Source organism: Salmo trutta, chromosome 22 (genome assembly GCF_901001165.1).
Source record: "Salmo trutta chromosome 22, fSalTru1.1, whole genome shotgun sequence".
NCBI classification, from domain to species: Eukaryota; Metazoa; Chordata; class Actinopteri; order Salmoniformes; family Salmonidae; genus Salmo; species Salmo trutta.
This window is the reverse complement of record NC_042978.1, coordinates 27,028,389-27,041,973: the sequence shown is the minus strand read 5'-3', so window position 1 is coordinate 27,041,973 and position 13,585 is coordinate 27,028,389. Positions and strand designations below refer to the sequence as shown.

The window sequence follows — 13,585 nt, the reverse complement described above, 5'->3', positions numbered from 1 at the left end:
TGCACTGTTTCAATGAATCAATATTTTGAACAAAAACGGACGACTGTAACTAATACAATCAAACTAGCAAGGGCAATAATCACAAGTCATTCATAAAGTGGCTAATAGGCTAGCGCATGTGTCAAAAACACGGATCGCGGGCCGAATAGGACAAACAAGCGAGTATAAATGAGGCAGTTGACTCATCTACTTCTAAAATTACAGCCTAATGCGCTCGCATCAGTGAATTCAACTTCATTTGCGCTGCTTTAGTGTACCCCGTTTATAGCCCATAGCACTATACTAAGCTAGTATAGTGTAGAGAATCATTGAACCATCTAAATATATTTTCCATAACCAAAAATACAGTGGGGGAAAAAATTATTTGATCCCCTGCTGATTTTGTACATTCGCCCACTGATAAGAAAGAATCAGTTTATAATTTTAAAGGTAGGTTTATTTGAACAGTGAGAGACAGAATAACAACAAAAATATCCAGAAAAACGCATGTCAAAAATGTTAGAAATTTTTTTGCATTTTAATGAGGGAAATAAGTATTTGGCCCCCTCTCAAATCAGAAAGATTTCTGGCTCCCAGGTGTCTTTTATACAGGTAACGAGCTGAGATTAGGAGCACACTCTTAAAGGGAGTGCTCCTAACCGCAGCTTGTTACCTGTAAAAAGGACACCTGTCCACAGAAGCAATCAATCAATCAGATTCCAAACTCTCCACCATGGCCAAGACCAAAGAGCTCTCCAAAGATGTCAGGGACAAGATTGTAGACCTACTCAAGGCTGGAAGGGGCTACAAGACCATCGCCAAGCAGCTTGGTGAGAAGGTGACAACATTTGGTGCGATTATTCGCAAATGGAAGAAACACAAAAGAACTGTCAATATCCCTCGGCCTCGGGCTCCATTCAAGATCTCACCTCGTGGAGTTGCAATGATCATGAGAACGGTGAGGAATCAGCCCAGAACTACACGGGAGGACCTTGTCAATGATCTCAAGGTAGCTGGGACCATAGTCACCAAGAAAACAATTGGTAACACACTATGCCGTGAAGGACTGAAATACTGCAGCGCCCGCAAGGTCCGCCTGCTCAAGAATACATATACATGCCCGTCTGAAGTTTGCCAATGAACATCTGAATGATTCAAAGGACAACTGGTGAAAGTGTTATGGTCAGATGAGACCAAAATGGAGCTCTTTGACATCAACTCAACTCGCCGTGTTTGGAGGAGGAGGAATGCTGCCTATGACCCCAAGAACACCATCCCCACCGTCAAACATGGAGGTGGAAACATGATGCTTTGGGGGTGTTTTTCTGCTAAGGGGACAGGACAACTTCACCGCATCAAAGGGACAATAGACGGGGCCATGTACCGTCAAATCTTGGGTGAGAACATCCTTCTCTCAGCCAGGGCATTGAAAATGGGTCGTGGATGGGTATTCCAGCATGACAATGACCCAAAACACACGGCCAAGGCAACAAATGAGTGGCTCAAGAAGAAGCACATTAAGGTCTTGGACTGGCCTAGCCAGTCTCCAGACCTTAATCCCATAGAAAATCTGTGGAGGGAGCTGAATGTTCGAGTTGCCAAACGTCAGCCTCGACTTGGAGAAGATCTGCAAAGAGGTGTGGGACAAAATCCGTCCTGAGATGTTTGCAAACCTGGTGGCCAACTACAAGAAACGTCTGACCTCTGTGATTGCCAACAAGTTTTTTGCCAGCAAGTACTAAGTCATGTTTTGCAGAGGGGTCAAATACTTATTTCCCTCATTAAAATGCTAATCATTTTATAACATTTTTTACATGCGTTTTTCTGGATTTTGTTGTTCTTATTCTGTCTCTCACTGTTCAAATAAACCTACCATTAAATTATAGACTGATCATTTCTTTGTAAGTGGGCAAACGTACAAAATCAGCAGGGGATGAAATACTTTTTTCCCCCACTGTAGAATCGATCTACCGCCTTTTAGACTTGCTTTCAAGTAGAATGATAGATCTATAACTCACATTTCTATGTGAATATGGTTGGGTCGTTACATATTGACACTAAGTTTAAATGTTACAACAACCTATAGGTACATTTGCTATTTGGAGTTATGAAATACTTTTTGATTATGCACATCTGCAAGCAAAGCAGCAAAGGCTGGACAAATATTATTTCTCTTCTTTTGTATTAATATGTTAAAATGCAATACATTTTTTTCTAATAAAACCATGACCAGTTTGGGTTGCAGTTGCATGTTTTTATGTAAAACATGGCCCGTGCGCTGATTGAGTTTGACACCACTGGGCTACCGTATTTATTTATGTAGCTAGCTATTTATTTAGCAAGCTAAAAACACAGAGCCTAACGTTAGCTAGCTAGCTTCTGGGAGGATGTCATGTCATTGGAGGAGTGGGTGCGTGACCGACTTATTCCCCCTCATATCGTTTTTCGGTGGCTATAGCTAGAGCTGCAGGTGTCATTTGGTTAGCTAGCAAGAAATGTGAATCACTTTGCTAGCTAGTTATGCTGAACTTGAACGACTGTTATCCACAGTTAGCATATCAAATGTATTTGTCATCGATCAAATGGGTGGGAAGGCAAGTTCCTATTCAGTTGTCAAAAAGTGGGTTGGGACAAGCATGCATTGGTAGGCAAGCTGCAGAAGAACGAGGAGGCTACTATTCCCCATCGTTTATCAGTGCAATTTTGACGGCCAACTAGCTGAAAATGTTTGAGGGTTTATCCAATGTTCCCTCATTAGATTTTACCTCATCTCGCTCTAGCTAGCATTAGTTTTGATCTTGTTGTTGTTTATGTGCATAGGCAACTGAGGGAGAGATCCTACCTTTTCATGGTTTGATCAATAGGACTGTGAAGTTCCCAAGAGGACTCCTGCAGTATTTACATATTTGCAGAAATTAATTCAGGTGTATTTTGTGGCTTTTGGCAAATGCGTTCTAATGATCTATAATCATGCTGTTGTAACTGCCTGTAAAGACAGTCCAGTTCAAAGTGAATGATGGCAGGCATGTGTGGCAAATGGTTTATTTGCATATGGGCCTACTGTAGCTCTGATTGGCTATGATGCACAGGTCTGCGTAGACTCTGGGCCTGGACAAGACAGATGTTTTTATTAGGTTTTATTTATTAATTGTACAAAGGCACAGCCGCTTTCCCATTCTATATTGCTATAGAATTTTTACAAACGTCTTAGTATATTTGATTCCAAAACATTTTATGAATTTATGAACACTTAGATATGGTAATTTTCAAGTTCTCGCTTGGGGGGGGGGGGGGGGGGGGGGGTCATATTCTTCCTGGGGGGTTATATTAACACATTTGTTATGAGATTTAATGTTGCAAAAACGCTGTCAGTTCCACTTTAATGTAACCATGACTGTGTTCCAACACCAGTGCAGCTCATTGTAAACAAGCGTAAAGGTAGGGTCGGTATCTTCTGGCAAGCTGATGTTCAGACATTTAGACTTGTGGTTCTGACGGGTACGTGAGACATCAAGTTGTCAGTGAACTACAAACAATTTAAAGAGCTTTGATTATAAAATGTTTAGCACAAAATGGCCATATCAGGTTAGCCACAGGCGGTTGCGAAATCGCACCGTCTCACTCCACCAGTACAGCTACATAGCCAGCTAGCGTAGCTCCATTACATTCTGCTCAGCTGTAGGCAGACGTTCATTTTCCCAAAAGTGCGGAGTTCACCACATTCACTCTCTGCAGACCTTTATCGGCAACTATTGCAAAACACTAACTAGGTGTTTAAAGTAAACTAACCTGCTGGTTTGCCCATGTAGATTCGCGCAACGACCATATCCCCTCCCCCAAGCGTTGGGATAGCTAGCTACATACAGTAACCAACAAGCTAGGCAAATCTACGTTTCTGATGTTGGCTAGTGCACCCATTTTCAATATTGATCATCAAAGTACTGAATTTGTAACTCCACTAGCCGAGGTCTTTCGAATTTTGTAGCCCGATTTTGAGAAATTAAGTCGCGCATGCCGCGGGGTTTCCCTCCCTATTTTGACAGCAAGGCATGAGTATAGCGCGCTATGGAATGCTATGAGCGAGCCCTTTCTCCCTATTTAGCCGGCATCGCTAGCTAGTAGCTTTGATGCTAACTAGCTTGGTGTTCTCGCTAACTAACGTAACCAGCGAGCTACCATCCTTCAGCCTTACCTCGCTCTCCACCACATCGTGGTAAGCGGGAGGTGGGTCGAACCCTCCAGTCCCAGTCCGCCCGGTGGTCTCCCCGTCTCCGCATGGGCCCGGGGCAGGGCCACTCTCCATCGGCTCATATCCATACCCAAGCCCGGGGCTTTCGTTGGTCAGGAGCGCCACAGCCTCGTTGATGTCGTTTTTCGCCAGGCGTAGCGCCTTGCGTATAGCCACAGGATCTGGGAAACCCATGCAGAGGAGGGTCGTCATGTGTTGCTCCTCTTCTGTCTCCATTGTTAGGTTGTGTGCGTCTCAGGCTAGCTAGAAACGGGGTGTAAAACAGCACAGCCCTGTAACCGTGCACGGCGCCATGTTTACAGTCACACACAGGCTGTCACGATGGTTCACTGGACGCTTCCTGTGTAGAGCGTCACCACCCTGACCCACCCATTACAAGACCAGAGGACAGAGGAGCCCTCTTTCCCCCTTTTTAGCTCAAAACATATATAACGTAAGGTTGACTAACTCTGCAAACACTTGTCAAACTAACATGATTCGAAGTGTTTATAATGCAAAATGAATACAGGCAAAACAGCATGGAAAGCTCGAGCTCACTAACGTTACACTCGAACAATCTGAAAACAATAGAATATAAAACTATCAGTCAACATGAATAGGAACCCTATAGCTACATTAATCGTGGTAGTATTGTTTGTGTGATGGTAAGGCACCTGTCAAGGAAAAGGGTGTGGCTCGAATTTGGAATTGTAGGGGGAGGAAAATAATGTCACGTGAAGCCCTGTATCATGTGACTGGAGTAGATGCAAAATGGCGGCCACGGCAGAGGAGGCTGCTGAGATGGACTGCATCTCAAGAGTTTCCTTGGCCCATCCCACCGTCCTCAGCCTGGGAGGGAGCTCAGAACCCCGGGGAGAGCCTGGCGAGACTGCCTCTGAGGGCCAGGAGGTTGTGACTGCGGCGCCCAAGAAGCCCACCAACAGCAGTGAGTGGTGCTTGCTAGCTAGCCCTTGTTCATGACTCTCAGTTCCATTACACATAAGTAATTGGACTTAAGGGTCTTCGTTAAGAGCACATACGCTCGGTCTGAATTGTGTTTTGCATTTATTTATTTTTGATGTGAAGTGAAAGAGGGATTTATGTTTCTAGAAGCGTACTACAATTCAATTGATTCACGTCTAAAGATTGAGTTGGCTGTTTTGGCTTCAAGAGCAAATTTGTCCTCAAATGGTAACAGATGGACGAAAAGACAAGTCCTAACTGCAAGTTGATGCACTGTTTTAGTTATTGAAAGGAAGAAGATTAGCAACTTAGCTATCTAACTATTTGATTGCTCTGTGACCATTTATCTATCTGCTGAGATGAGTTTGGTGTTAGTACCAACACATTCGAATGCAGTAGCCCTACTAAGGGAGTGGCAAATTCGTCCTTCCTCATTAGAGAATTTAGAGACCTGTTAGTTAAAATCTGAGGGAGTGGCCAGCAACATCATCAGGAGGTGGGCTGTTTCTCAGAAATGAAAATGGTGTAACTACTATACGTCTGTGTGTAGGTGACGGTGGGGTGGAGACTGCAGAGGAGGCCGTGGAGCCAGCAGAGCCAGACATCAATGAACTATGTACAGACATGTTCGATAAGATGGCTGTCTTCCTACAAGGAGAACTCACTGGTCTGAATATCTGTCTGTCTGTCCGTCTGTTCATCTATGTTGTCTATACAGGCCTATATAGTCACATACTATATACTGTCTTGTCTTCAGGATAACAACAACTGTCATAAGAATCTCCTGTTGTGGAGAAAATGTAATTATCATGCTCCCCCGTTTTCCTCTTCCCAGGCACCTGTGAGGACTACCATCTACTGGAGAACATGAACAAGCTGACCAGTCTGAAGTACATGGAGATGAAAGACATCAGCATCAACATCAGCAGGAACCTGCAGGACCTCAACCATAAGTGTATGTTTATTAGTCCATCAGACGTGAAGGGGACGAAATTCTCATAGGTCTTTACGAAAACAAAATATAACCTTAATTTAGCTGACTTTTTAAAAATGAATTGTGTGTGTTGCAGACGCCAGCCTGCAGCCCTACTTAGACCAGATAAATCAAATAGAGGAACAAGTGTCTTCTCTGGAGCAGGCTGCTTACAAACTGGACACCTACTCCAAGAAACTGGGTAACACACACGCACGTGCACACACACACACACACACACACACAGTAGCATGCCTGTGGAGAGACGGACCATATCGTCATATTGCAGGTCTATATTTATACCAGGGCTGTAAGGGGAGAAGAGCCTACTGAGTTCCAGTGTGTAACCCTCACCAGACTGACTGACGTGGTCGATAGAAATAAATATCTGTATTTTCATTGAGTTTCTATGGCATCTTTATTAGCATCTCTTATTAGTCTCTATTGTAGATGTACTAATAATAGCCATGATCCAGTGTTCAGCTCAACATTAATGTTAGGGATTTGATTTAGGACAGCCTGAGAGTGCCCTCTGCTATTTGAGTTTACCTCTCCACCCTGAGGTCCAACAGCAGAGAGCGCTAGCACACTGTCCCAAATCAGCAGCTAAAAATACACTTCTCCTGTGTGTGACTAACTGCAGGAAGGTGAGTGAGTTCATCTCTTTTTCTGTTTCTCTGCAGAGGCCAAGTTCAAAAAACTGGAGAAGCGATGAGGAGGAGGATTATGGAAGGAGGAAGTTGTTGGAGGCCTGAGGGTTACTGGTCCTCCTTCACCCAAGCTGTAGACCAAACCTAACATATATGATCTGAGGAAGCAGACCCACACCTCTACAACATATGCCTGATATAGAGAGGAATGGGGCACCCTGGGGTTGGTCGGAGGAATATCCCAGATGTTACACCTAGCATTATCATTTTGGTTGGATCATTTAAGTTGCATCTTAATACCAGGTATAGATGGCGCTTTGGGTAGTTTGTGTCCATATTCCTGTTGGTAACATTCCAGGTCACTCTGTCAGTCCTGTCAAAATTGCAATTCACTTCCTGGATTTACTGAGTTTATCCTGAATTGTCCCCTGCTGGGTGCACACAACTGTAGAATCACCACCCTCCTAACCTAGAAGTTAGTTACACAGATGACAACCAAATTCACTTTGACTGAAGGACTTGAGCTTCTTTAAATGTTTTCCTGTGCTGCTGGCATCACTGAATTAACATGAATTACTGAATTAACATGACAAAATTACCTTTATTTTGTTGATTTGTGTGAATGCTACGGTCTCTTAATCATTGTCATACATGTGATTGTAGCATGTGTAAAATGTATCATCTAAAAACATTAACTTTGAACTGAAAATACATTTATCAAAGAAACTGTCATTTCACCAGCAGATGGCAGCGGTACTCCATGTTCATACTGCAATACTGTGTGTGTGTTTGTAAGATTTGGGGTACATTTAATTAATTAGAGACAGTGTGGTGATGATCTCCCAGAGAACATTATTGATTCACATGACATTTACACAGAAACATGCCCTGGAACCTAATCAACACACAGATCCCCCCCCCCCCCATTTGTATTTATTTTATTTAACGAGGCAAGACAGTTAAGAACAAATTCTTATTTACAATGACGCCGGGTGCTGGGATTAAAAATATAGGACAAAACACACATGACAAGAGACAACACTACATAAAGACCTAAAACGACATAGCATAGCAACAACACATGGCAACAGCACAACATGGTCGCTACAAAAAACATGGTTCAAACATTATTGGGCAAGAAGGTAGAGACGATACATCACAAGAAGCAGCCACAACTGTCATTAAGTGTCCGTGATTGAGTGACGTGGTTGAGTGAAGAGATGGAGATAAAACTGTCCAATTTGAGTGATTTTTGTAGCTTGTTCCAGTCGCTAGCTGCAGATTACTGAAAAGAGGAACCCAGGGATGTGTGGGGGGGTCCTAACCATCCACACACACAGACTACCACTGCAACCAAACCCACACTCAGAATCCCTCTAGAGCCCTAAACAACTACAGAAATATAATTCTATTGGTCACATGCTTTGTAAAAAGTGTACACTAACAGTGAAATGCTTACTTACAGGTCCTTCTCAACAATGCAGAGAAAGATAAATAAAAGTAATAATAAATACACAATAAATAATGATAACTTGGCTACATACACTAGGTACCAGTAGCGAGTCGATGTGCCGGGGTACCGGGTAGATATGTACATAGTGCCTTCAGAAAGTATTCCTGTCCCTTGACATATTCCACATTTTGTTGTGTTACAGCCAGAATTCAAAATGGATTTAAATAACAATTATTGTGATCAGACAGCCTTAGACTGACCTCATCACCATTTTAAAGGTATTTAGTTGATATTATCTAAGATGCTTAAAGTGTGGTTTATATAAAGTGTACTAGTCCGTTGCCATGCATAGCTATCTACCAGTGTAGGTGTTCCTGCCCTTTATTGTTTGCTACTGAGTTGGTTGTTCAGGTTTAAGCCAGGTGTGCTGCGTTAGATAATTAGCGTGTAGTTCACCCATGCTTTGTTCTGTTAGATCACAGGTGTCAAACTCATGCCATGGAGGGCCGGCCAAGTGGCAGCGGGTTTTCGCTTCTCCCTTGTACTTCATTGATGAATTAAGGTTGCTAATTAGTAATGAACTCCCCACACCTGGTTGTCTAGGGCTTAATTGAAAGTAAAAACCCAAAACCTGCAGACACTAGGCCCTCCATGGAATGAGTTTTACACCCCTGTATTAGATGTGGCACTGTCTTGTAAACTAAGTGTAAATGACTAAATATGGTTATTTAAGCTAATGAATGCAAATAACTTCAATCATAGTTTCCATCCTCTTTCCTGGTCTAATTAACAAAGTAAAGTCGTTGTCATTAAATGCTCATTCTCATTGGTTAGTACGTGTGGGCAGTGTTGAGGTGTACAGCGATAAATGCTTTCCTTTTCTCTCCGCTTGAACACCAATTTACCAATTTACCTTGTGCGCCATAGCAGTTTGTTGCATCATGTATGTACAGGCAGTTGCTTTAGGACGTTGTAGACTCTCTTTAGTTCTGCTAAGGGGACAGTTGGACTCTGTTTAAAACTGGAAAAAGGAGTAATCCCAAGATATGTTTTAACATCTTGACCATGTTCTGTTATAATATCCACCCGGCACAGCCAGAAGAGGACTGGCCACCCCTCATAGCCTGGTTCCTCTCTAGGTTTCTTCCTAGGTTTTTGGCCTTTCTAGGGAGTTTTTCCTAGCCACCGTGCCTCTTTCACATGCATTGCTTGCTGTTTGGGGTTTTAGGCTGGGTTTCTGTACAGCACTTTGAGATTTCAGCTGATATACGAAGGGCTAAATAAATAAATTTGATTTGATTTGATTCGTATTTAAGCCTAGTATTAGCTGCAGTAGGAACCCTATTGAGGGGCTGAGCTTTACACTTGCCATCGTCTGTCATTTTTGTGAGTTTTTGTATCATTAATGTTGCTGCTATTGACAACTGTTTGAGACAAGCCATGTATCCTGAAATCCTGCATCTGTAATATATTAAAGTATTACTTTGTATCCTCCTCATTTCCACCTATCACCTCCCTTGGCTACTCTGGGTCCACTCTTCTACACAATACCTTATAATGACAAACTGGACGAGTTTTTAGAACATTTTATTGAAAATGAAATTTACAAAAGTATACACTGAGCCAATACTTTGTAGAAGCACTTTTGGCAGTCTTGTATGTCTGTATTTTTTTATTTAACTAGGCAAATCAGTTAAGAACAAATTCTTATTTACAATGACAGCCTACCCCGGCCAAACCCTAACCCCAGACGACACTGGGCCAATTGTGCACCGCCCTATAGGACTCCCAATCACAGCCACTTGTGATACAGCCTGGAATCGAACCAGAGTCCTTAGTGACAACTGTAGCACTAAGATGCAGTGCCAAAGACCGCTGCGCCACTCGAGAGCTTTGCTAATCTGGATTTCCTTGTAGATTTTCTCAAGTTCTGTTAAGGTAGATTGGGGAGCGGTGGTGAAAAGCAATCTACAAGTCTTTCCACACATTTTCACTGAGGTACGTTCTTGTTCTGAAGACATTCCAGCATTGCTTTGGCTGTATGCTTGGGGTCATTGTCCTGTTGGAATCTAAATCTTCGCCAAAGTCGTTTCCACTCTGAAGCAGGTTCTCATGAAGGATTTGCTTGTGTTTGGCTCCATTCATCCTTACCAGTTTCCCAGTCCCTGCCGCTGAAAAGCATACCCTTAGCATGATGCTCCCACCACCATGCTTCACGGTAGGGATGGTGTTAGACAGGTGATGAGCTGTGCCTGGTTTACTCCAGACATAGCACTTTGCATTAAGGCCAAGAGTGAATCTTTTGCTTTCTGATCTGTCTTTCAAGTGCCTTTTTGCAAACTTCCGGCGTGTCGTGCCTTTTTCTCAGGACAGATTTCCATCGGTCTAATGTCCATTGCTCGTGTTTCTTGGCCCTAGCAAGTCTCTTCTTATTGGTGTCCTTTAGTAGTGGTTTCTTTCAAGCAATTTGACCATGAAGCCTGATTCACGCAGTCTCCTCTGAACAGTTGATGTTGAGATGTGTCTGTTACTTGAACTCTGTGAAGCATTTATTTGAGGTGCAGTTAACTAATGAACGTATCCTCTGCAGCAGAGGTAACTCTGGGTCTTCCTTTCCTGTGGCTGTCCTCATGAGACCCAGTTTCATCATAGTGCTTGATGGTTTTTGCAACTGCACTTGAAGAAACTTTCAGTTCTTGACATTTTCAGGGTTGACTGACCTTCATGTCTTAAAACCTGTTGGGGCTAGGGGGCAGTATTTGCATGGCCGGATAAAAAACGTACCCGATTTAATCTGGTTACTACTCCTGCCCAGTAACTAGAATATGCATATAATTAGTAGATTTGGATAGAAAACACTCTAAAGTTTCTAAAACTGTTTGAATGGTGTCTGTGAGTATAACAGAACTCATATGGCAGGCCAAAACCTGAGAAGATTCCATGCAGGAAGTGGAAATCGGATTTGTGGAATCACCTTCAACACTTTGCCTATGAAACACACCGTGAGTTAGGATTCATTTAGCACTTCCTAAGGCTTCCACTAGATGTCAACAGTCTTTACAAAGTGGTTTGAGTCTTCTCCGGTAAAATCTGACCGAACGAGAGGCCTGGAAAGTTGGTCATAGGGGGAGGGCCATTACTACTATGATGCGGGCGCCCGTGGGTACCCTCTCGTTCCGAAATGTTTAGTAAGACAATGCAATCGTCCGCCTTGAATATTATTGAAGCTCTGATTGAAAAAGGCCCTAAAGATTTATGTTATACAACGTTTGACATGTTTGAACGAACGTAAATCTATATTTTTTGCACATTCGTGACGACAAGTCCCGCGCACCTCGTACATTATGAGTAGCCTTCGGAACGCGCTAACAAGAAGGAGCTATTGGGACATAAATTATTAACTTTTTCGAACAAAACTACATTTGTTGTGGACCTGGGATTCCTGGAAGTGCCTTCTGATGAAGATAATCAAAGGTAAGGGAATATTTACAATATTATATTTGATTTTAGATGGTTCCAAGATGGCGCTAACCTGTATCACCTAGCCTATTTTTCTGAGCATAGCACCTCGTTTATTGCAAAGTGTGATTTCCCAGTAAAGTTATTTTTAAATCTGGCAATGCGGTTGCATTCACGAGATGTTAATCTATAATTCTTTGAATGACAATATTACATTTTAACAATGTTTTCGAATAGTAATTTTTGTAAATTGTAGCACTGATTCACCGGAAGCATTTGAGGGAAAATATTTTCTGAACGTCATGCGCCGATGTAAAATGCTGTTTTTATATATAAATATGAACTTTATCGAACAGAAAATGCATGTAATGTGTAACATGATGTCCTAGGAGTGTCATCTGATGAAGATTGTCAAAGGTTAGTGCTGCATTTAGCTGTGTTTTGGGTATTTGTGATGCATGCTAGTTGCTTTGAAAATGTCAGTGTGATTATTTTTGGCAGGGTACTCTCCTAACATAATCTAATGTTTTGCTTTTGCTGTAAAGCCTTTTTGAAATCGGACAACGTGGGTGTATCTATAAAATGGTGTAAAATAGTCATATGTTTGAGAAATTGAAGTTATAGCATTTATGAGGTATTTGTATTTAGCGCGACGCGATTCCACTGGCTGTTGACTAGGGTGGGACGCAAGCGTCCCACTGGCCCAGACAGGTTAAAGTAATGATGGACTGTCATTTCTCTTTGCTTATTTGATCTGTTATTGCCATAATATGGACTTGTTCTTTTACCAAATAGGGCTTGCTTCTGTATACCACCCCTACCTTGTCACAACACAACTGATTAGCTCAAACATATTAAGAAGGAAAGAAATTCCACAAATTAACTTTTAACAAGGCACACCTGTTAATTGAAATGCATTCCAGGTGACTAACTCATAAAGCTGTTTTTTAGAATGCCAAGCATGTGCAAAGCTGTCAAGGCAAAGGGTGGCTACTTTGAAGAATGTCAAATGTAAAATATATTTTGATTTGTTTAACACTTTTTTGGTTACTACATGATTCCATATGTGTTATTTCATAGATTTGATGTCTTCACTATTCTACAATGTAGAAAATAGTAAAAAATAAAAAACCGTTGAATGAGTAGGTGTGTCCAAATGTTTTGACTGGTACTGTATGCCTCATCACAATTCTATCTCTGAGATTTACAGATTCCATTTTTTTTTTTTGAAAAGTTTTTATTACCATCAATTCTCATACAAGTACCTCCAATGATTCAAACAAAATCAATTATATACCAAAATCCAAATGGATATTTCAAAACTAATAAACCATAACCGAAACAATAATCAGGGGAGCATCTTCCCTCCCCTTCTCACATACAAACCACCCATAAGCACTCCAAAGAAAAAATCTCACCCGACCGACGAGGACGTCTTCTCCACTCCTAACTGCCCCCCTTCAACCACCATACCCTCACCCTTGGATGCAGGACCGGCGCCCGGCACCTGCGCAACCCGCATCATGTGCTTCACTCCAAAATCCACCACCCTGCCTCCCTCCGGGCTCTAGACCGAGGACCCCGCATCCCCAAACAGGAAGCTTGGTCCCCCCTCCATTGCCCAACCCTGGGCCATGCCTGGGAGGTCTATCTCAGACAGGGGTGAAAGAGAAGGCGAAGAGGGGGCCACCCAGGGCTCCGAAACTTCACCCTCTCCCATCTCCAGCTCTTCCACCCTTATCTTCCTTCTCGGAGGAGACCGCGGCAAGGGAGAAACCCCCCCCGCCAGCTCCTGCTTAGCCCCCCCCGTTTACCATCCCCTCTCCCCCTGTTGTCCAAGCGCCCCTTCCTCCTCGTCCTCCTGTTTGGAGGAGAAATCG

The 13,585-nt window shown here is 42.7% G+C and overlaps 2 protein-coding genes across 4 annotated transcripts in view; one reads left to right on the top strand and one right to left on the bottom strand.

Annotated features, from left to right (window-relative positions):
• The window catches only part of LOC115158483 (ubiquitin carboxyl-terminal hydrolase 24), a 38,817-nt gene extending 33,967 nt beyond the window's left edge, over positions 1-4,850 (bottom strand). For 2 of the 3 annotated variants that reach the window (XM_029707481.1, XM_029707482.1), the window contains exon 1: positions 4,172-4,444. In XM_029707481.1, the coding sequence (XP_029563341.1) occupies positions 4,172-4,444 (273 nt within the window). Of the gene's footprint in view, positions 1-4,171 lie in introns of all 3 variants that reach the window. The other variant, XM_029707480.1, reaches the window with a different exon arrangement.
• Positions 4,851-4,947: 97 nt separating this feature from the next.
• LOC115158484 (biogenesis of lysosome-related organelles complex 1 subunit 2) lies at positions 4,948-7,568 on the top strand. Its single transcript, XM_029707483.1, has 5 exons — positions 4,948-5,153; positions 5,721-5,837; positions 6,006-6,125; positions 6,241-6,345; positions 6,827-7,568. Exons 1-5 carry the CDS (start codon positions 4,979-4,981, stop codon positions 6,856-6,858), a joined length of 549 nt encoding a protein of 182 aa, XP_029563343.1. The 5' UTR covers positions 4,948-4,978; the 3' UTR covers positions 6,859-7,568.
• Positions 7,569-13,585: the final 6,017 nt, after the last annotated feature.